Source organism: Aphelocoma coerulescens, unplaced genomic scaffold, assembly GCF_041296385.1.
Source record: "Aphelocoma coerulescens isolate FSJ_1873_10779 unplaced genomic scaffold, UR_Acoe_1.0 HiC_scaffold_452, whole genome shotgun sequence".
NCBI classification, from domain to species: domain Eukaryota; kingdom Metazoa; phylum Chordata; class Aves; order Passeriformes; family Corvidae; genus Aphelocoma; species Aphelocoma coerulescens.
In genome coordinates, this window is record NW_027183796.1 from 13,397 (window position 1) to 36,009 (window position 22,613).

At 64.5% G+C, this 22,613-nt stretch overlaps 1 protein-coding gene across 3 annotated transcripts; it reads right to left on the reverse strand.

Annotated features, from left to right (window-relative positions):
- Window positions 1-74: 74 nt before the first annotated feature.
- TDRKH (tudor and KH domain containing) lies at window positions 75-22,063 on the reverse strand. Of its 3 annotated transcripts, XM_068999502.1 has the most exons (12): window positions 21,944-22,063; window positions 21,561-21,687; window positions 20,151-20,257; window positions 19,855-20,059; window positions 16,562-16,704; window positions 15,922-16,477; window positions 11,480-11,643; window positions 7,764-7,936; window positions 7,612-7,676; window positions 4,777-4,928; window positions 2,209-2,277; window positions 75-602 (listed from the first exon to the last, which is right to left on the reverse strand). In XM_068999502.1, exons 2-12 carry the CDS (start codon window positions 21,679-21,681, stop codon window positions 477-479), a joined length of 1,881 nt encoding a protein of 626 aa, XP_068855603.1. In that variant the 5' UTR covers window positions 21,682-21,687; window positions 21,944-22,063; the 3' UTR covers window positions 75-476. The 3 variants fall into 3 exon arrangements, with proteins under 3 accessions (XP_068855603.1, XP_068855601.1, XP_068855600.1); XM_068999500.1 differs by having other exon boundaries at window positions 7,612-7,936; window positions 15,922-16,474; XM_068999499.1 differs by having other exon boundaries at window positions 7,612-7,936.
- Window positions 22,064-22,613: the final 550 nt, after the last annotated feature.

Consider the following 22,613-nt stretch of genomic DNA (forward strand, 5'->3'; position numbering starts at 1 on the left):
GGACCCCACCGGGGGCTGCCCGCGGCGCGCCTGCGCCCGGTTCCCGCCGGGAGTCGCCGTAGCGGAGACGGAGCGCTGAGAAACTTTAAACTTTATGAACCGAGAACCACAAATAGTGCAACGGAACAACAAAACAAGGCCAGGGAACCGGGAACTCCCAGTAAACGGAAGGGGCACCGCCGGTTCTCGGGCCCGGCGTGTGGTGTCCCGACAAGAGGCACAAGCGGAGATTTGTCGGTGCGGCCTCCCGGAGGTCTCCGGAGAGGGGGATTGCACGTGGTGGTGGTGGCGGCGGCGGCGGCGGCACCGGTACCGGTACCGGGAGCTGCTCCGTGTCACCGTGACGGTGTCACCGGGATCACCGGGAGCGGCTGACACCCGGCTCACCCTCAAGGGTGGCACCGGGAGCAGCTCCCGGTCACCTGCACGGTGTCACCGCGGTCACCGGGACATCCCGGGGCTCACCGGGAACGGTGTCACCGGGACATCCCGGGCTCACCGGGCAGGCTGAGGCGGGGCGGGGTCCCGGGGGTGGCCCCGGGGGTGGCCCCGGGGCTCTGCGGGGTCCCGGGCTCCTGGATGGAGGCACAGCCGAGGTTCTCCTGACCGGGAAAAGCGGGATGAGCCCTCCCGGGGATACCGGGGCACCGGGACGTGGCACGGGAGGGTGGCACTGGGGATACCGGGATGGGGCACGGGAGGGTGGCACCGGGACACCGGGGCAGGGACGTGGCACGGGAGGGTGGCACTGGGATACCAGGGATACTGGGGCACCGGGACGGGGCCCAGGAGGGTGGCACCGGGACACCGGGATGGGGCCCAGGAGGGTGGCACTGGGGATACCGGGATACCAGGACAGGACCAGGAGGGTGGCACCGGGACACCGGGACAGGGCCACAGCCCAGGAGGGTGGCACCGGGACACCGGGACAGGGTGTGGGAGGGTGGCACCGGGGCAGGGACACGGCACGGGAGGGTGGCACTGGGACACCGGGACGGGGCCCAGGAGGGTGGCACTGGGACACTGGGGATACCGGGACAGGGCCCTGGAGGGTGGCACCGGGACACCGGGACAGGGCCATGGCACGGGAGGGTGGCACCAGGACACCAGGGCAAGGACACGGCCCGGGAGGGTGGCACCGGGACACTGGGATGGGGGTACGGCCCTGGAGGGTGGCACCGGGACACCGGGACAGGGCCATGGCACGGGAGGGTGGCACCGGGACACCAGGGCAAGGACACGGCCCGGGAGGGTGGCACCGGGACATTGGGATGGGGGCACGGGAGGGTGGCACCGGGACAGGGCCATGGCACAGGAGGGTGGCACTGGGACACAGGGACACCGGGACAGGGCCCGGGAGGGTGGCACCGGGACAGGGCCATGGCACGGGAGGGTGGCACCGGGACACCGGGGCAGGGACACGGCACGGGAGGGTGGCACCGGGACACCGGGACGGGGCCCAGGAGGGTGGCACTGGGACACCGGGGATACCGGGACAGGGCCCTGGAGGGTGGCACCGGGACGACGGGACAGGGCCCGGGAGGGTGGCAGGGGGACACCGGGACAGGGTCATGGCACGGGAGGGTGGCACCGGGACACCAGGGCAAGGACACGGCCCGGGAGGGTGGCACCGGGACACTGGGATGGGGGCACGGGAGGGTGGCACCGGGACAGGGCCATGGCACAGGAGGGTGGCACTGGGACACAGGGACACCGGGACAGGGCCCAGGAGGGTGGCACCGGGACACCGGGACAGGGACACGGCCCAGGAGGGTGGCACCGGGACACCGGGACGGGGCCCAGGAGGGTGGCACTGGGACACTGGGGATACCGGGACAGGGCCCTGGAGGATGGCACCAGGACACCGGGACAGGGTGTGGGAGGGTGGCACTGGGACACCGGGACAGGGCCATGGCACGGGAGGGTGGCACCAGGACACCGGGACAGGGCCTGGGAGGGTGGCAGGGGGACACCGGGACAGGGTCATGGCACGGGAGGGTGGCACTGGGACACCGGGACAGGGTGTGGGAGGGTGGCACCGGGACACCGGGACAGGGCCATGGCACGGGAGGGTGGCACCGGGACACCGGGACAGGGCCATGGCACGGGAGGGTGGCACCGGGACACCGGGACAGGGTGTGGGAGGGTGGCACCGGGACAGGGCCGGGAGGGTGGCACCGGGGCACCGGGACACCGGGAGCAGCTCACCGGGGGCTCCTCGGGGGGCCCGGGCACGGCGTAGCCCAAACGCACCAACTCCGCTCCAACGTCCAGGCTCTGCGGGGACACCGGGAATGGGGATACTGGGAATGGGGGATACCGAGAATGGGAGATACTGGGAATGGGGGACAGGGGACACCGGGAATGGGGGATACTGGGAATGGGAGATACTGGGAATGGGGGACAGGGGACACCGGGAATGGGGGATACTGGGAATGGGGGACAGGGGACACCGGGAATGGGGGATACTGGGAATGGGGGATACTGGGAATGGGGGACAGGGGACACCGGGAATGGGGGATACTGGGAATGGGGGATACTGGGAATGGGGGATACCGAGAATGGGAGATACTGGGAATGGGGGACAGGGGACACCGGGAATGGGGGATACTGGGAATGGGAGATACTGGGAATGGGGACACCGGGAATGGGGACACCGGGAATGGGGGATACTGGGAATGGGGGATACTGGGAATGGGAGATACTGGGAATGGGGGATACTGGGAATGGGGGATACTGGGAATGGGGACACCGGGAATGGGAGATACTGGGAATGGGGATACTAGGAATGGGGGACAGGGGACACCAGGAATGGGGGATACTGGGAATGGGGGATACTGGGAATGGGGACACCGGGAATGGGAGATACTGGGAATGGGGATACTGGGAATGGGAGATACCGAGAATGGGGATACTGGGAATGGGGGATACTGGGAATGGGAGATACCGGGAATGGGGATACTGGGAATGGGGATACTGGGAATGGGAGATACCGGGAATGGGAGATACTGGGAATGGGGATACTGGGAATGGGAGATACCGGGAATGGGGATACTGGGAATGGGGATACTGGGAATGGGGGATACCGGGAATGGGAGATACTGGGAATGGGGGACAGGGGACACCGGGAATGGGGATACTGGGAATGGGGGATGGGGAATGGTGGGAATGGGGGACAGGGGACACCGGGAATGGGGATACTGGGAATGGGGGATACTGGGAATGGGGGATACTGGGAATGGGGGACACCGGGAATGGGGATACTGGGAATGGGGGACAGGGGACACCGGGAATGGGGATACTGGGAATGGGGGATACTGGGAATGGGGGACACCGGGAATGGGGATACTGGGAATGGGGATACTGGGAATGGGAGATAACTGGGAATGGGAGATACTGGGAATGGGGGACACCGGGAATGGGGATACTGGGAATGGGGATACCGGGAATGGGGGATACTGGGAATGGGAGATACTGGGAATGGGGGATACCAGGAATGGGAGATACTGGGAATGGGGATACTGGGAATGGGGGATACTGGGAATGGGGGACAGGGGACACCAGGAATGGGGGATACTGGGAATGGGGGATACTGGGAATGGGGACACCAGGAATGGGAGATACTGGGAATGGGGATACTGGGAATGGGAGATACCGAGAATGGGGATACCGGGAATGGGAGATACTGGGAATGGGGATACTGGGAATGGGAGATACCGGGAATGGGAGATACTAGGAATGGGGATACTGGGAATGGGAGATACCGGGAATGGGGATACTGGGAATGGGGATACTGGGAATGGGGGATACCGGGAATGGGAGATACTGGGAATGGGGGACAGGGGACACCGGGAATGGGGGATACTGGGAATGGGGGATACTGGGAATGGGGGACAGGGGACGGCGGGAATGGGGGACGGGACACCGGGAATGGGGATAGGAGACACCGGGAATGGGGACACCGGGAATGGGGACAGGGGACACTGGGAATGGGGGACAGGGGAAAACGAGGGGGACAGGGGACACCGGGAATGGGGACACCGGGAATGGCGGGAATGGGGACACAGGGAACACCGGGAATGGGGGACACTGGGAATGGGGGAATGGGGGCCAGGGGACACTGGGAATGGGGGACACTGGGACACCGGGAATGGGGATAGGAGACACCGGGAATGGGGGACAGGGGAAAACGAGGGGGACAGGGGACACCGGGAATGGGGATGGGACACCGGGAATGGGGGACACCAGGAATGGGGGACAGGGGACACCGGGAATGGGGGCACCGGGAATGGGGGACAGGGGACACCGGGAATGGGGGACACTGGGAATGGGGGAATGGGGGACAGGGGACACTGGGAATGGGGGACACTGGGACACCGGGAATGGGGATAGGAGACACCGGGAATGGGGACACCGGGAATGGGGACAGGGGACACCGGGAATGGGGACAGGGGACACCGGGAATGGGGGACAGGGGAAAACGAGGGGGACAGGGGACACTGGGAATGGGGATGGGACACTGGGAATGGGGATGGGACACTGGGAATGGGGACACCGGGACACCGGGAATGGGGGACACCAGGAATGGGGGACAACGGGACACCGGGAATGGGGGACAGGGGACACCGGGACACTGGGAATGGGGGACAGGGGACACCGGGAATGGGGGACACTGGGAATGGGGGATGGGGAATGGTGGGAATGGGGACACAGGGAACACCGGGAATGGGGGCCAGGAAACACCGGGCACGGGACCCCAGGACACCGGGGACGCACCTGCCCGTGGAGCTCGGTGAAGAGCCGGACGCTGGGCTGGGGGCAGAGGCCGGACTGGCAGTAACTGGAGATGCGGGCAAGCAGCGGCCTCCACTGGGCACAGTGCGTGAGCCGCTCAAACGCCTCCAGAGCCGCCTCGGCCCACGCGCCGCCTGCGGGACCGGGGGGCACCGGGGGTGGCGGGGGCACCGGGGGCACCGGGGGGTGGTGGTGGCACCGGGGGCACTTGGGGAATGGTGGAACCAGGGGCACTTGGGGAGTGGTGGCACCGGGGGGCAGCGGCACCGGGGGGTGGCGGTGGCACCGGGGGCACCGGGGGGTGGTGGTGGCACCGGGGGCACCGGGGGGTGGTGGTGGCACCGGGGGCACTTGGGGAATGGTGGCACCAGGGGCACTTGGGGAGTGGTGGCACCGGGGGGCACTTGGGGAATGGTGGCACCAGGGGCACTTGGGGAGTGGTGGCACCGGGGGCACTTGGGGAATGGTGGCACTGGGGGGCAGCGGCACCAGGGGGTGGCGGTGGCACCGGGGGCACTTGGGGAGTGGTGGCACCGGGGGGCAGCGGCACCGGGGGGTGGCGGTGGCACCGGGGGCACCGGGGGGTGGTGGTGGCACCGGGGGCACTTGGGGAATGGTGGAACCAGGGGCACTTGGGGAGTGGTGGCACTGGGGGGCACTTGGGGAATGGTGGCACCGGGGGGCAGCGGCACCGGGGGGTGGTGGTGGCACCGGGGGGCACCGGGGGGTGGCGGTTGCATCGGGGACACCGGGGGGTGGTGGTGGCACCGGGGGCACTTGGGGAATGGTGGCACCGGGGACACCGGGGAGTGGCGGTGGCACTGGGGACACCAGGGGGTGGTGGTGGCACCAGGGGCACTTGGGGAATGGTGGCACCAGGGGACAGCGGCACCGGAGGGTGGTGGTGGCACCGGGGACACCGGGGGGTGGTGGTGGCACCGGGGACACTGGGGGGTGGTGGCACCGGGGGGCAGCGGCACCGGGGGGTGGTGGTGGCACCGGGGGCACCGGGGAGTGGCGGTGGCACCGGGGACACTGGGGGGTGGTGGTGGCACCAGGGACACTTGGGGAATGGTGGCACCAGGGGCACTTGGGGAATGGTGGCACCGGGGGGCAGCGGCACCGGGGAGTGGCGGTGGCACCGGGGACAGCGGGGGGTGGCGGTGGAACCAGGGACACTTGGGGAATGGTGGCACCGGGGACAGCGGGGGGTGGCGGTGGCACCGGGGACACTGGGGGGTGGTGGTGGCACCAGGGACAGTTGGGGAATGGTGGCACCGGGGGGCAGCGGCACCGGGGGGTGGCGGTGGCACCGGGGACAGCGGGGGGTGGTGGTGGCACCGGGGGCACTTGGGGAATGGTGGCACCGGGGGGCAGCGGCACCGGGGGGTGGTGGTGGCACCGGGGGCACCGGGAGGTGGTGGTGGCACCGGGGACACTGGGGGGTGGTGGCACTGGGGGGCAGCGGCACCGGGGGGTGGCGGTGGCACCGGGGACACCGGGGAGTGGCGGTGGCACCGGGGAGACTGGGGGGTGGTGGTGGCACCAGGGACACTTGGGGAATGGTGGCACCAGGGGCACTTGGGGAATGGTGGCACTGGGGGGCACTTGGGGAATGGTGGCACCAGGGGCACTTGGGGAGTGGTGGCACCGGGGGGCAGCGGCACCGGAGGGTGGTGGTGGCACTGGGGGCACCGAGGGGTGGTGGTGGCACCAGGGGCACTTGGGGAATGGTGGCACCGGGGGGCAGCGGCACCGGGGGGTGGTGGTGGCACCGGGGGCACCGGGAGGTGGTGGTGGCACCGGGGACACTGGGGGGTGGTGGCACTGGGGGGCAGCGGCACCGGGGGGTGGTGGTGGCACCGGGGACACCGGGAGGTGGTGGTGGCACCGGGGACACTGGGGGGTGGTGGCACCGGGGGGCAGCGGCACCAGGGGGTGGTGGTGGCACCGGGGGCACCGGGAGGTGGTGGTGGCACTGGGAGGTGGTGGCACCAGGGGCACGGGGGGGTGGTGGTGGCACTGGGGGGCAGCAGTGGCACCGGGGGTTGGTGGCACTGGGGGGCAGCGGGAGGTGGCTGCACTGGGAGGTGGTGGCACTGGGAGGTGGTGGCACCGGGAGGCGGCGGCACCAGGGGGTGGTGGCACCGGGAGGTGGTGGCACTGGGGGGTGGTGGCACTGGGAGGTGGTGGCACTGGGGGCACTGGGGGGCAGCTGAACCGGGGGTTGGTGGCACTGGGGGGCGGCTGCACCAGGGGTCAGTGGCACTGGGCTGGTGGCACCAGGGATCGGTGGCACTGGGGGTCGGTGGCACTGGGAGGTGGTGGCACTGGGAGGTGGTGGCACCAGGGGCACCAGGGGTGGGTGGCACCGTGCTGGTGGCACCGGGGGTCGGTGGCACTGGGAGGTGGTGGCACTGGGATGTGGTGGCACCAGGGGCACCAGGGGTCGGTGGCACTGTGCTGGTGGCACCGGGGGCACCAGGGGTCGGTGGCACTGGGAGGTGGTGGCACTGGGATGTGGTGGCACCAGGGGCACCAGGGGTCGGTGGCACTGGGAGGTGGTGGCACTGGGATGTGGTGGCACCAGGGGCACCGGGGGTCGGTGGCACCGTGCTGGTGGCACCAGGGGCACCAGGGGTCGGTGGCACCATGTTGGTGGCACCGGGGGTCGGTGGCACCGGGGGCACCAGGGGTCGGTGGCACCGTGCTGGTGGCACCGGGGGCACCAGGGGTCGGTGGCACCGGGGGCACCAGGGGTGGGTGGCACCGTGCCGGTGGCACCGGTGGCACCGGGGCCGCGCCCGCCGCGCTCACCGTTGGGGACGATCCCGGCCAGGCTGCACTCGATGGCCTGGAAGGGCAGGCTCAGGAAGTCGCTCCTGCAAGGACACGGGAGGGGCCGGTGGCCGGTGGCCGGTGGCACGGCGGGGACGCCGGCCCGGGAGCTCGCCCCGTCCGTGGCCCACCTGAGGGCTCGCAGAGCTTCCGGCGGGGCCTCGCCGTTGTCGCCAAAGTCCACGTAGTAGAGGTCCAGGTGGCCGTTGGCCAGCGTGCCCAGCACGCGCGCCCGGTACCACTCGCCGTCGTCCAGGTACGGAGCGGCCACGATGGCCCCGGGATGGACGGACGGGGGAGGGAGCTGGGGACAAGGGGACGGTCAGGGGGGGTGGGGGGACACGGGATGGGGACAAGGGGACGGTCGGGGGGGTGGGGGGACATGGGGACAGTCAGGGGGGATGGGGGACACGGGATGGGGACAAGGGGACAGTCAGGGGGATTGGGGGACATGGGGACAGTCAGGGGGGATGGGGGACACGGGATGGGGACAGAGATGGGGACAAGGGGACAGTCGGGGGGATGGGGGGACACGGGATGGGGACAAGGGGACAGTCAGGGGGGATGGGGGGGACAGGGGGACAGTCGGGGGGATGGGGGACACGGGATGGGGACAGAGATGGGGACAAGGGGACAGTCAGGGGGATGGGGGGACACGGGATGGGGACAAGGGGACAGTCAGGGGGATGGGGGGACACGGGGACAGTCAGGGGGGATGGGGGGGACATGGGGACAGTCAGGGAGATGGGGGAACAGTCAAGGGGGATGGGGGGACACGGGGACAGAGGGGACACAGGGACAAGGGGACAGACAGGGGGATGGGGGGACATGGGATGGGGACAGAGATGGGGACAAGGGGACAGTCAGGGGGGATGGGGGGGACATGGGGACAGTCAGGGGGGATGGGGGGACACGGGATGGGGACAAGGGGACAGTCAGGGGGGATGGGGGGGACATGGGGACAGTCGGGGGGACGGGGGGGACAGTCGGGGATGGCGGGGACAGTCAGGGATGGGGGGACACGGGGACAGAGGGGACACGGGGACAAGGGGACAGTCAGGGGGGATGGGGGGACACGGGGACAGTCGGGGGACAAGGGGACAGTCAGGGGGGATGGGGGGACACGGGGACAGTCAGGGGGGACAAGGGGACAGTCAGGGGGGACAAGGGGACATGGGGACAGTCAGGGGGATGGGGGGGACATGGGGACAGTCAGGGGGGATGGGGGGACATGGGATGGGGACAAGGGGACACGGGATGGGGACACAGAAGGGACAGAGGAGACACGGGATGGGAGACACAGTGAGGGACATGGGGGGGACACAGATGACACTGAGGGGACCCAGAGGGGACAGAAGTGACCCGAGGGGACAGAGGTGGCCCAGGGGGGACAGAGGTGACACAGGGGGGACAGAGGTGGCCCAGAGGGGACTGAGGTGGCCCGGGGGGGACTGAGGTGACACTGAGGTGACCCAGAGAGGACAGAGGTGACCCAGGGGGGACTGAGGGGACCCTGAGGTGGCCCAGAGGAGACAGAGGTGACCCTGAGGTGACACTGAGAGGACAGAGATGACCCGGGGGGACTGAGGTGGCCCAGGGGGGACTGAGGTGACCCAAGGGGGACTGAGGTGACCCAGGGGGGACTGAGGTGACCCAGAGAGGACAGAGGTGACCCAGAGGGGACTGAGGTGGCCCAGGGGGGACAGAGGTGGCCCAGAGGGGACAGAGGTGGCCCAGGGGGGACAGAGGTGACCCAGAGGGGACTGAGGTGGCCCAGGGGGGACTGAGGTGACCCAAGGGGGACTGAGGTGACCCAGGGGGGACTGAGGTGACCCAGAGAGGACAGAGGTGACCCAGAGGGGACTGAGGTGGCCCAGGGGGGACAGAGGTGGCCCAGAGGGGACAGAGGTGGCCCAGGGGGGACAGAGGTGACCCAGAGGGGACTGAGGTGGCCCAGGGGGGACTGAGGTGACCCAAGGGGGACTGAGGTGGCCCAGAGGGGACAGAGGTGACCCAGGGGGGACTGAGGTGGCCCAGGGGGGACTGAGGTGACCCAAGGGGGACTGAGGTGACCCAGAGGGGACTGAGGTGGCCCAGGGGGCACAGAGGTGGCCCAGAGGGGACTGAGGTGGCCCAGGGGGGACTGAGGTGGCCCAGGGGGCACAGAGGTGGCCCAGAGGGGACTGAGGTGGCCCAGAGGGGACTGAGGTGGTCCAGAGGGGACTGAGGTGGCCCAGAGGGGACTGAGGTGGTCCAGGGGGGACAGAGGTGACCCAGAGAGGACTGAGGGGACACTGAGGTGACCCAGAGAGGACAGAGGTGACCCAGAGGGGACTGAGGTGGCCCAGAGGGGACTGAGGTGACCCAGAGGGGACTGAGGTGGCCCAGGGGGGACTGAGGTGACCCAGAGAGGACAGAGGTGACCCAGAGGGGACTGAGGTGGCCCAGGGGGGACAGAGGTGACCCAGAGGGGACAGAGGTGGCCCAGAGGGGACAGAGGTGGCCCAGGGGGGACAGAGGTGACCCAGAGGGGACAGAGGTGACCCAGGGGGGACTGAGGTGACCCAAGGGGGACTGAGGTGGCCCAGGGGGGACTGAGGTGACCCAGAGGGGACTGAGGTGGCCCATGGGGGACAGAGGTGGCCCAGGGGGGACAGAGGTGGCCCAGAGGGGACAGAGGTGACCCAGGGGGGACTGAGGTGGCCCAGGGGGGACTGAGGTGACCCAAGGGGGACTGAGGTGACCCAGAGGGGACTGAGGTGGCCCAGGGGGCACAGAGGTGGCCCAGAGGGGACTGAGGTGGCCCAGGGGGGACTGAGGTGGCCCAGGGGGCACAGAGGTGGCCCAGAGGGGACTGAGGTGGCCCAGAGGGGACTGAGGTGGTCCAGGGGGGACAGAGGTGACCCAGAGAGGACTGAGGTGGCCCAGGGGGGACTGAGGTGACCCAGAGGGGACTGAGGTGGCCCAGGGTGGACAGAGGTGGCCCAGAGGGGACAGAGGGAACACTGAGGTGACCCAGGAGGGACAGAGGGACAGAGGTGACACTGAGAGGACAGAGGTGGCCCAGAAGGGACAGAGGTGACCCAGGGGGAACAGAGGTGACCCTGAGGTGACACTGAGAGGACAGAGGTGACCCAGGGGGACTGAGGTGGCCCAGGGGGGACTGAGGTGGCCCATGGGGGACAGAGGTGACCCAGGGGGGACTGAGGTGACCCAGGGGGGACTGAGGTGGCCCAGGGGGGACTGAGGTGACCCAGGGGGGACTGAGGTGGCCCAGGGGGCACAGAGGTGGCCCAGAGGGGACTGAGGTGACCCAGGGGGGACAGAGGTGGCCCAGGGGGGACTGAGGTGACCCAGAGGGGACTGAGGTGACCCAGAGAGGACAGAGGTGACCCAGGGGGGACTGAGGTGACCCAAGGGGGACTGAGGTGGCCCAGAGGGGACTGAGGTGACCCAGAGGGGACTGAGGTGGCCCAGAGGGGACAGAGGTGACCCAGGGGGGACAGTGGTGGCCCAGGGGGGACAGAGGTGACCCAGGGGGGACAGAGGTGGCCCAGAGGGGACTGAGGTGACCCAAGGGGGACTGAGGTGGCCCAGGGGGGACTGAGGTGGCCCAGGGGGGACAGAGGTGACCCAGAGGGGACTGAGGTGACCCAGGGGGGACAGAGGTGGCCCAGGGGGGACTGAGGTGACCCAGAGGGGACTGAGGTGACCCAGAGAGGACAGAGGTGACCCAGGGGGGACTGAGGTGACCCAAGGGGGACTGAGGTGGCCCAGGGGGGACAGAGGTGACCCAGAGGGGACTGAGGTGGCCCAGGGGGCACAGAGGTGGCCCAGAGGGACTCACGGGGGGGCTGCTCTGGTAGAAGTGGCCCATCTCGGCCGTGAGCTTGTCGAGCTGCAGGCTGCGGCTGCCCAGGATCTGGATCCAGAAGTGCCCGGGGCTCTCGGCGGCCGACACGTAAACGTCCAGGTGCTCGTCCGCAGAGAAGCTGAAATCCGGGCTGGGCACTGCGGGAATCCCAGCAAATCCCCCCAAAATGTGGCTGGGAGAGGCACGGGATGGTGGCAATCCCAAAAAAACCCCGCAAAATTTCATTAAAATCTTGCTGGAGGGGCACGGGATGGAGGGAATCCCACAAAAACCCCACAAAATCTCGTTAAAATCTTGCTGGAGGGGCATGAAATGGAGGGAATCCCAAAAAAACCTCTCAAAATCTCATTAAAATCCTGCTGGAGGGGCACGGGATGGAGGGAATCCCACAAAAACCTCGCAAAATCTCATTAAAATCCTGCTGGGAGAGGCACAGGATGGAGAGAAACCCCAAAGTCCTCCCCAAATCCTGCTGGGAGAGGCATGGGATGGAGGGAAACCCCAAAGTCCTCCCCAAATCCTGCTGGGAGAGGCACGGGATGGAGGGAATCCCAAAAAAACCCCACAAAATCTCATTAAAATCTTGCTGGAGGGGCATGAAATGGAGGGAATCCCACAAAAACCCCACAAAATCTCGTTAAAATCCTGCTGGAGGGGCATGGGATGGAGGGAAACCCCAAAATCCTCCCCAAATCCTCCCAAAATCCTGCTGGGAGAGGCACAGGATGGAGGGAAACCCCAAAGTCCTCCCCAAATCCTGCTGGGAGAGGCATGGGATGGAGGGAATCCCACAAAAACCCCGCAAAATTTCATTAAAATCTTGCTGGAGGGGCACGGGATGGAGGGAATCCCAAAAAAACCTCACAAAATCTCATTAAAATCCTGCTGGAGGGGCATGGGATGGAGGGAAACCCCAAAATCCTCCCCAAATCCTCCCAAAATCCTGCTGGGAGAGGCACGGGATGGAGGGAAACCCCAAAGTCCTCCCCACATCCTGCTGGAGGGGCATGGGATGGAGGGAATCCCACAAAAACCCCACAAAATCTCGTTAAGATCCTGCTGGGAGGGGCACGGGATGGAGAGAAACCCCAAAATCCTCCCCAAAATCCACCCCAAAATCCTGCTGGGAGGGGCACGGGATGGAGGGAATCCCAAAAAAACCTCGCAAAATCTCGTTAAAATCTTGCTGGAGGGGCATAGGATGGAGGGAAACCCCAAAATCCTCCCCAAACCCTGCTGGGAGAGGCACGGGATGGAGGGAATCCCACAAAAACCTCGCAAAATCTCATTAAAATCCTGCTGGAGGGGCACGGGATGGAGGGAATCCCAAAAAAACCTCACAAAATCTCATTAAAATCCTGCTGGAAGGGCATGGGATGGAGGGAAACCCCAAAATCCTCCCCAAATCCTCCCAAAATCCTGGTGGGAGAGGCACGGGATGGAGGGAAACCCCAAAGTCCTCCCCACATCCTGCTGGGAGAGGCACGGGATGGAGGGAATCCCACAAAAACCTCGCAAAATCTCGTTAAAATCCTGCTGGAGGGGCATGGGATGGGGAAAAACCACAAAATCCTCCCCAAAATCCTCCCCAAACCCTGCTGGGAGAGGCACGGGATGGAGGGAATCCCAAAAAAAAACCTCGCAAAATCTCATTAAAATCCTGCTGGAAGGGCATGGGATGGAGGGAAACCCCAAAATCCTCCCCAAATCCTCCCAAAATCCTGCTGGGAGAGGCACGGGATGGAGGGAAACCCCAAAGTCCTCCCCACATCCTGCTGGGAGGGGCATGGGATGGAGGGAATCCCACAAAAACCCCACAAAATCTCGTTAAGATCCTGCTGGGAGGGGCACGGGATGGAGAGAAACCCCAAAATCCTCCCCAAAATCCACCCCAAAATCCTGCTGGGAGGGGCACGGGATGGAGGGAATCCCAAAAAAACCTCGCAAAATCTCATTAAAATCCTGCTGGAGGGGCATGGGATGGGGAAAAACCCCAAAATCCTCCCCAAACCCTGCTGGGAGGGGCACGGGATGGAGGGAATCCCAAAAAAACCTCACAAAATCTCATTAAAATCCTGCTGGAGGGGCATAGGATGGAGGGAAACCCCAAAATCCTCCCCAAATCCTCCCAAAATCCTGCTGGGAGAGGCATAGGATGGAGGGAATCCCAAAAAAACCTCACAAAATCTCATTAAAATCCTGCTGGAGGGGCACGGGATGGAGGGAAACCCAAAAAAACCTCACAAAATCTCATTAAAATCCTGCTGGAGGGGCATGGGATGGAGGGAAACCCCAAAATCCTCCCCAAATCCTCCCAAAATCCTGCTGGGAGGGGCACGGGATGGAGGGAATCCCAAAAAAACCTCGCAAAATCTCGTTAAAATCTTGCTGGAGGGGCATGGGATGGGGAAAAACCCCAAAATCCTCCCCAAATCCTGCTGGGAGAGGCACGGGATGGAGGGAATCCCAAAAAAACCTCACAAAATCTCATTAAAATCCTGCTGGAGGGGCATAGGATGGAGGGAAACCCCAAAATCCTCCCCAAACCCTGCTGGGAGAGGCACGGGATGGAGGGAATCCCAAAAAAAACCCACAAAATCTCATTAAAATCCTGCTGGAGGGGCATGGGATGGAGGGAATCCCAAAAAAACCCCGCAAAATCTCATTAAAATCCTGCTGGGAGAGGCATGGGATGGAGGAAATCCCCCAAAATCCTTCCAGGAGAGAAGGAAACACCCCAAAATCCCGCTGGGAAAGGCACAGGATGGAGGGAACTCCCCAAAATCCCTCCGGGAAAGGCACGGGAGAGAAGGAAACCCCCCAAAATCCCTCGGGGAAAGGCACAGGATGGAGGGAACCCCCCAAAATCCCACTGGGAGAAGCACGGGATGGAGAGAATCCCCAAAATCCTCCCAAAATCCCACTGGGAAAGGCACAGGAGAGAAGGAAACCCCCCAAAATCCCTCTGGGAAAGGCACGGGATGGAGGGAACCCCCCAAAATCCCTCCAGGAAAGGCACAGGATGGAGGGAACTCCCCAAAATCCCTCCGGGAAAGGCACGGGAGAGAAGGAAACCCCCCAAAATCCCTCGGGGAAAGGCACAGGATGGAGGGAACCCCCCAAAATCCCACTGGGAGAAGCACGGGATGGAGAGAATCCCCAAAATCCTCCCAAAATCCCACTGGGAAAGGCACAGGAGAGAAGGAAACCCCCCAAAATCCCTCTGGGAAAGGCACGGGATGGAGGGAACCCCCCAAAATCCCTCCAGGAGAGGCACAGGATGGAGGGAACCCCCAAAATCCCACCAGGAAAGGCACGGGAGAGAAGGAAACCCCCCAAAATCCCTCGGGGAAAGGCACAGGATGGAGGGAACCCCCCAAAATCCCACTGGGAGAAGCACGGGATGGAGAGAATCCCCAAAATCCTCCCAAAATCCCACCAGGAAAGGCACGGGAGAGAAGGAAACCCCCCCAAAATCCCTCTGGGAAAGGCACAGGACGGAGGGAACCCCCCAAAATCCCACCAGGAAAGGCACAGGATGGAGGTGAACCCCCCAAAATCCCTCCAGGAAAGGCACAGGATGGAGGGAACCCCCCAAAATCCCTCCAGGAAAGGCACAGGATGGAGGGAACCCCCAAAATCCCACCAGGAAAGGCACGGGAGAGAGGGAAACCCCAAAATCCTCCCCCAAAATCCCACTGGGAGAGGCATGGGATGGAGGGAACCCCCAAAATCCCTCCAGGAGAGGCACAGGAGAGAAGGAAACCCCCCAAAATCCCACTGGGAGAGGCATGGGATGGAGGGAACCCCCCAAAATCCTCCCCAAATCCTGCTGGGAGAGGCACGGGATGGAGGGAACCCCCCAAAATCCCTTCAGGAAAGGCACAGGATCGAATGAACCCCCCCAAAATCCCACCAGGAGAGGCACGGGAGAGAAGGAAACACCCCAAAATCCTGCTGGGAAATGCACAGGATGGAGGGAACCCCCCAAAATCCCCCTGGGAAAGGCACAGGATAGAAAGAACCCCCCAAAATCCCTCCAGGAAAGGCACGGGAGAGAAGGAAACCCCCCAAAATCCCTCGGGGAAAGGCACAGGATGGAGGGAACCCCCCAAAATCCCACTGGGAGAAGCACGGGATGGAGAGAATCCCCAAAATCCTCCCAAAATCCCACTGGGAAAGGCACGGGAGAGAAGGAAACCCCCCAAAATCCCTCCGGGAAAGGCACAGGATGGAGGGAACCCCCAAAATCCCTCCGGGAAAGGCACAGGATAGAAAGAACCCCCCAAAATCCCTCCGGGAAAGGCACGGGAAGCACCGTGCCATGCAAAGAACCCCTCCCCACCTGCCGCAGATCCCGGGAAACCCATCCCGCCCTCAATTCCCACCGGGAACGCCGCCAACACCGCCCTCACCCTCAAACTTCGGCACCGGCGGCTCCCGGGGCTCCTCATTCCCGGCGTCCAGCTCCTCATTCCCGGTGTTCAGCTCATTCCCGGTGCCCAGCTCCTCATTCTCGGTGTTCAGCTCATTCCCGGTGCCCAGCTCCTCATTCCCGGTGCCCACCTCTTCATTCCCGGTCTCCACCTCTTCATTCCCAGTCTCCACCTCCTCATTCCCGGTCTCCACCTCCTCATTCCCGGTGCCCACCTCCTCATTGCCGGTGCCCACCTCTTCATTCCCGGTCTCCACCTCTTCATTCCCGGTCTCCACCTCCTCATTCCCGGTCCCCTCCCTCCCCAGCGGTGCCGCCAAGCCGGGCTCACTCCCCGGCCTCGCCTCCGCTGCCCACTCCACATCCCAAAGCTCCTCCCAACCCTCGGCGCTGCCGTGACCGGGAAGGGGCAGCGGCCGCTCCGGAGGCTCCCGGCGGTTGCCCAGGGGCTGCTTCCGCGGGCACCGAGCGGCCGCCGCCCGTGCCAGCTCCCGGCGGAACGCTTTGTCCTCCGACAGCTTCTCCAGGATCAGCTTCTGGCAAGCACGAGGAGGAGGAGGAGGAGGATGAGGAGGGTGCAGAGCATCCCTCGGGAAAGCCGCGCTCGCCTCCCCGCCCACCTTGGCCGTCTCCACCTCTTTGCGCGTCCCCAGCAGGCGGATGAGGCGCAGCGGGGCCAGCCCGGCCTCGGGCTCGTGGCCACCGCACTCCACGCGTGCCCCCGAGCTCCGGCAGATGGCCCGCACCGTCTCGCCGCCTCGGCCTGCCGGGGATATTTGGGGATATTCGGGGATATTTGGGGATATTTGGGGATAGTTGGGGATATTCGGGGATATTTGGGGATATTCGGGGATATTTGGGGATATTTGGGGATATTTGGGGATATTCGGGGATATTTGCGGATATTCGGGGATATTCGGGGATATTTGGGGATATTTGGGGATATTCAGGGATATTCGGGGATATTTGGGGATATTCGGGGATAGTCGGGGATATTCGGGGATATTTGGGGATAGTTGGGGATATTCGGGGATATTTGGGGATATTTGGGGATATTCAGGGATATTCGGGGATATTTGGGGATATTCGGGGATAGTTGGGGATATTCGGGGATATTTGGGGATATTCGGGGATAGTTGGGGATATTTGGGGATATTCGGGGATATTTGGGGATATTCGGGGATAGTTGGGGATATTTGGGGATATTCGGGGATAGTTGGGGATATTTGGGGATATTCGGGGATATTTGGGGATATTCGGGGATATTTGGGGATATTTGGGGATATTCGGGGATATTCGGGGATATTTGGGGATATTCGGGGATATTCGGGGATATTCGGGGATAGTTGGGGATATTCGGGGATATTCGGGGATATTTGGGGATATTCGGGGATAGTTGGGGATATTTGGGGATAGTTGGGGATAGTCGGGGATATTTGGGGATATTTGGGGATAGTTGGGGATAGTTGGGGATATTTGGGGATATTCGGGGATAGTCGGGGATATTCGGGGATATTCGGGGATATTCGGGGATATTCGGGGATATTTGGGGATAGTTGGGGATAGTCGGGGATATTTGGGGATATTTGGGGATAGTTGGGGATAGTTGGGGATATTTGGGGATATTTGGGGATATTCAGGGATATTCGGGGATATTTGGGGATATTCGGGGATATTCGGGGATATTTGGGGATAGTTGGGGATAGTTGGGGATATTCGGGGATATTCGGGGATAGTTGGGGATATTTGGGGATAGTTGGGGATATTCGGGGATATTCGGGGATATTTGGGGATATTCGGGGATATTCGGGGATAGTCGGGGATATTCGGGGATAGTTGGGGATATTTGGGGATATTCGGGGATAGTTGGGGATAGTCGGGGATATTTGGGGATATTTGGGGATAGTTGGGGATATTCGGGGATATTCGGGGATAGTTGGGGATATTCGGGGATATTCGGGGATATTCGGGGATAGTTGGGGATATTTGGGGATATTTGGGGATAGTTGGGGATATTCGGGGATATTCGGGGATATTTGGGGATATTTGGGGATATTTGGGGATATTCAGGGATATTCGGGGATATTCGGGGATATTCGGGGATATTTGGGGATATTTGGGGATATTTGGGGATATTTGGGGGTTTGGGGGTGGTGGTGGTGGTGGTGTTGGGGGAAGGTGGGGTGGGATTTGAGGGGAAAAGCCCCCCCCTGGGATTGGGGGGGAAAGGAATTCTCTCAGAGGAATAGGGAGAAAAGGGTGGGAAAAGCGCTGGGGTTTGGGGGGGAAGGGGTGGGGAAAGCGCTGGGGTTTGGGGGGGAAAGAGGTGGGAAAAGCCCTGGGGTTTGGGGGGGAAAGAGGTGGGAAAAGCCTTGGGATTTGGGGGAAAAGGGGTGGAAGGGCCCCCCTGAATTTGGGGGAAAGGGGTGGAAAAACCCCTGGAATTTGGGAGTAAAGGGGTGGGAAAAGCTCTGGGATTTGGGGGAAAGGAGTGGAAAAAGCTCTGGGATTTGGGGGAAAAGGGGTGGAAAAACACCTGGAATTTGGGAGTAAAGGGGTGGGAAAAGCTCTGGGATTTGGGGGAAAAGGGGTGGAAGGGCCCCCCTGAATTTGGGAGTAAAGGGGTGGGAAAAGCTCTGGGATTTGGGGGGGTGGAAAAACGCCTGGAATTTGGGGGGGAGGGGAAGGGGTGGAAGGGCCCCCCCAGAATTTGGGGGAAAAGGGGTGGAAAAACCCCTGGAATTTGGGAGTAAAGGGGTGGAAAAAGCCCTCGGTTTTGGGGAAAAAGGGGTGGGAAAAGCTCTGGGATTTGGGGGAAAAGGGGTGGAAGGGCCCACCAGAATTTGGGGGGAAGGGGTGGAAAAATCCCTGGGATGTGGGGGGGAAAGGGGTGGGAAAAGCGCTGGGATTTGGGGGGGGGGAAAGGGGGAGGGAAAACCCCCAGAATTTGGGGAAAAGGGGTGGGAAAACCCCTGGGATTTGGGGGAAAGGGGTGGGAAAAGCTCTGGGATTTGGGGGAGAGGGGGTGGAAGGGCCCCCCAGAATTTGGGGGAAAAGGGGTGGAAGGGCCCCCCTGAATTTGGGAGTAAAGGGGTGGGAAAAGCTCTGGGATTTGGGGGGGGAAAGGGGGAGGGAAAACCCCCAGAATTTGGGGAAAAGGGGTGGGAAAACCCCTGGGATTTGGGGGAAAGGGGTGGGAAACGCCTGGAATTTGGGGGAAAGGGGGTGGAAAAAGCCCTGGGATTTGGGGTTCCCCCCAGTTTTTGGGGTCCCCCCCGTTTTTTGGGGTGCCCGTACCGATGATCCTGCCCACGGCACGCTGGGGCACGCGCAGCTGCTCTGCACCCTGGGATTTGGGGTTCCCCTTGGAATTTGGGCTTCCCCCTGGTTTTTAGGGTCCCCCCCGGTTTTTGGGGTCCCCCCCCCCGTTTTTTGGGGTGCCCGTACCGATGATCCTGCCCACGGCACGCTGGGGCACGCGCAGCTGCTCTGCACCCTGGGATTTGGGGTTCCCCCTGTTTTTTGGGCTTCCCCCCGGATTTTGGGCTTCCCCCCCGTTTTTAGGGTCCCCCCTGGTTTTTAGGGTCCCCCCCCCCCGTTTTTTGGGGTGCCCGTACCGATGATCCTGCCCACGGCACGCTGGGGCACGCGCAGCTGCTCCGCACCCTGGGATTTGGGATTCCTCTTGGGATTTAGGGTTCCCCTTGGGATTTGGGCTTCCCCCCGGTTTTTGGGGTCCCCCCCCCGTTTTTTGGGGTGCCCGTACCGATGATCCTGCCCACGGCACGCTGGGGCACGCGCAGCTGCTCTGCACCCTGGGATTTGGGATTCCTCTTGGGATTTAGGGTTCCCCTTGGGATTTGGGCTTCCCCCTGGTTTTTGGGGTCCCCCCCGGTTTTTGGGGTGCCCGTACCGATGATCCTGCCCACGGCACGCTGGGGCACGCGCAGCTGCTCGGCCACGGGCGCGCTCTCGGCCACGATTCGCAGCACGGCCGCCTTGGCCCGGCACACCTGGCCCGGCGAGCCCGAGATCTGCACCAGCGACTGCCCCCCTTCCTCCTCCTCCTCCTCCTCCTCTTCCTCCACGTCGATCCGAGCGCCCGTCTCCTGCCTCAGCTGGGGGGAGGGGGAGGGGAGGGAAAAAGGGCGATTCCAGCATTCCCAGTGCTCCCAGTGCTCCCAGTTGCCGGTGTCTGGCTGCGCCCACCTGGTTGATGGTGGCTCCTCGGCGGCCGATCAGGGATTTCAGCGCCGTGCGGGGCACCCTCACCCCGATTTCCAGCCCCTCGTCGGCCACGAAGGTCACCTGAGCCTCTGAGGGGAGCAAGGGGATGGGGATGGGTGGCCCTAAAGGGTCCCCCAGGGGTCAAGGAGGGGTTGGGACCTTCCCCACCCCCCCCTAAATGGGGTTATAAACAGGGTACGGGGAATGCCCGGGGGGAAAAGTGACCCCCAGAGCACCCCCAAATTCTCTGGGTGCCCTCAAAGGGTCCCCAAAGGGTCACAGAGGGACAGGGAGCTCCCTGAGGGGGTCACAAGGGAATTCCCCGGGGGAAAAGTGACTCCAACAGCCTCCCCCTCCTCACGGCTGGTCCTCAAAGGGTCCCCAGGGTGTCCCCAAGGTGTCCCCAGGGTGTCCCCAAGGTGTCCCCAAAGGGTCCCCAAGGTGCCCCCAGGGTGTCCCCAGGGTGTCCCCAAAGGATCCCCAGAGTGACCCCAGGGTGTCCCCGAAGGTGCCCCCAAGGTGCCCCCAGGGTGTCCCCAAGTTGTTCCCAGGGTGTCCCCGAAGGTGCCCCCAAGGTGTCCCCAAAGGATCCCCAGGGTGTCCCCAAGGTGCCCCCAGGGTGTCCCCAAGGTGTCCCCAAGGTGTCCCCAAGGTGCCCCCAGGGTGTCCCCAAGGTGTCCCCAAAGGGTGTCCCCAAGGTGTCCCCAAGGTGTCCCCAAAGGATCCCCAGAGTGACCCAAGGGTGTCCCCAAAGGTGCCCCCAAGGTGTCCCCAAAGGGTCCCCAAAGGGTGTCCGCAAGGTGTCCCCAAGGTGCCCCCAAGGTGTCCCCAGGGTGTCCCCAAGGGATCCCCAGAGTGACCCAAGGGTGTCCCCAGGGTGTCCCCAAAGCATCCCCAGGGTGTCCCCGGCGTGTCCACAAAGGGTCCACAAAGGGTGTCCCCAGGGTGTCCCCAGGGTGTCCCCAAAGGTGTCCCCAGGGTGTCCCCAATGTCCCCAAGGTGTCCCCAGGGTGTCCCCAAAGGTGCCCCCAGGGTGTCCCCAATGTCCCCAAGGTGTCCCCAGGGTGTCCCCAAAGGTGCCCCCAGGGTGTCCCCAATGTCCCCAAGGTGGCCCCAAGGTGTCCCCAAAGGATCCCCAGGGTGTCCCCAAGGTGCCCCCAGGGTGTCCCCAGGGTGTCCCCAGGGTGTCCCCAAAGGATCCCCAGGGTGTCCCCAGGGTGCCCCAGCGGGACCCTCCCCACGGGGGGGGGGGATACGAACCCCCCCCCCCCGGCAATTCCCACCGGGAAAAGCGACTCCCACAGCCCCTCCCTCCTCACGGAACGTCCCGGGGGGGGTTTCCCGGGGGGGGGTCTCCCGGGGGTCCGGCCCCGGTGCGGGCCCCGCACCCACCTCTGCTCTCCCGGTAGCGCCGGTACAGGATGTACAGCACGGTGGCCGCGGCCGGGACGCCCAGGAGCAAGGCGGTTTTCTGCAGGCTGCTCAGGCTGTGCACGGAGCCGCGTCCCGCCATGGCCGGCTGCGGGTTACCGGCGGAGATTACCGGCGGGTTACCGGGGCCACACCGGACGGTCACCGGCAGCTCCCGGAGCGGCCCGGCCGCTCTGCGCCCTCCAGCCCGGGGCACCCCCAGCCGCTCCCGCTCGGCTCCCCCCGCCCGTACCCTCACGGAGGGCTCGGCTCCGCGCCCGCCGGTGCAGGCCCCGGGCCCGGTGCAGCGGCAGCTGAGCATCCGCAGCCACCTCCGCCGCGCCCCTCGGGTGGTTTCGCTGTACCTGCAGGTGCCGGGGCTGCCCCCCGGCCCCGGAACCGGCCTGGGTTCGGTTCGGTTCGGCCCCGAAAGGTCCCGGTTCGGGCCCGGCCCCGGTTCGGGCCCGGCGCGGCCCCGGTGCCGCCACCGCCTCCCGCGCGCCGCCGCTGGCCACGCCCCCTCCCGGTCTTCACCAATCACAGCGCGGCTCCTCCCCGCCCAACCAATCACAGCGCAGCCCCGCGCCGGTCCTGTCCAATCACCGCCCGCGGAGCAGCGGCCAATCCCCGCCAGGCCTCCCACAGGCGGGGGCGGGAAAGAACGGGAATAAAGCAGCCAATCAGCCGCGAGCAGCGGAGGAATGAACCAATCAGAGAGCGGAAATCCAGTTGGGGCCCGCCTCCAAGTTTGAGTGACAGGCGCGAGAACCTATAGCGGCTCGGCGCGCTACGCGGGGCGGGGCTTTAGCGTCGCTCCCGGTGTCCCCGCGTGTCCCCCGTGACGGAGCCCACGGACACGCGGTCCCCAAAATCGCCTTTATTCCGCTCAATCGCCCCGCGGCCACTCCGCCACTGACCCCCCGGCACCCCGTGGAGGGGCCGTGGCCGTGGGACAGCCCGGGGAGCGCCCACGGGTGACAGGGACAGTGGGCACCCACGGGTGACAGGGCACCCACGGGTGACGGAGCTTCGCCG

Bases quoted from the DNA above. Each gene is read 5' to 3' on its own strand.
- TDRKH (XM_068999499.1), bottom strand. From the start codon at position 21,681: ATGGCGGGACGCGGCTCCGTGCACAGCCTGAGCAGCCTGCAGAAAACC. The intron at 16,705-19,854 runs GTACGGGCACCC...TATCCCCGGCAG, and splicing joins TGCCGTGGGCAGGATCATCG to GCCGAGGCGGCGAGACGGTG. The intron at 2,278-4,776 runs GTGCGTCCCCGG...GTGTCCCCGCAG, and splicing joins TCACCGAGCTCCACGGGCAG to AGCCTGGACGTTGGAGCGGA.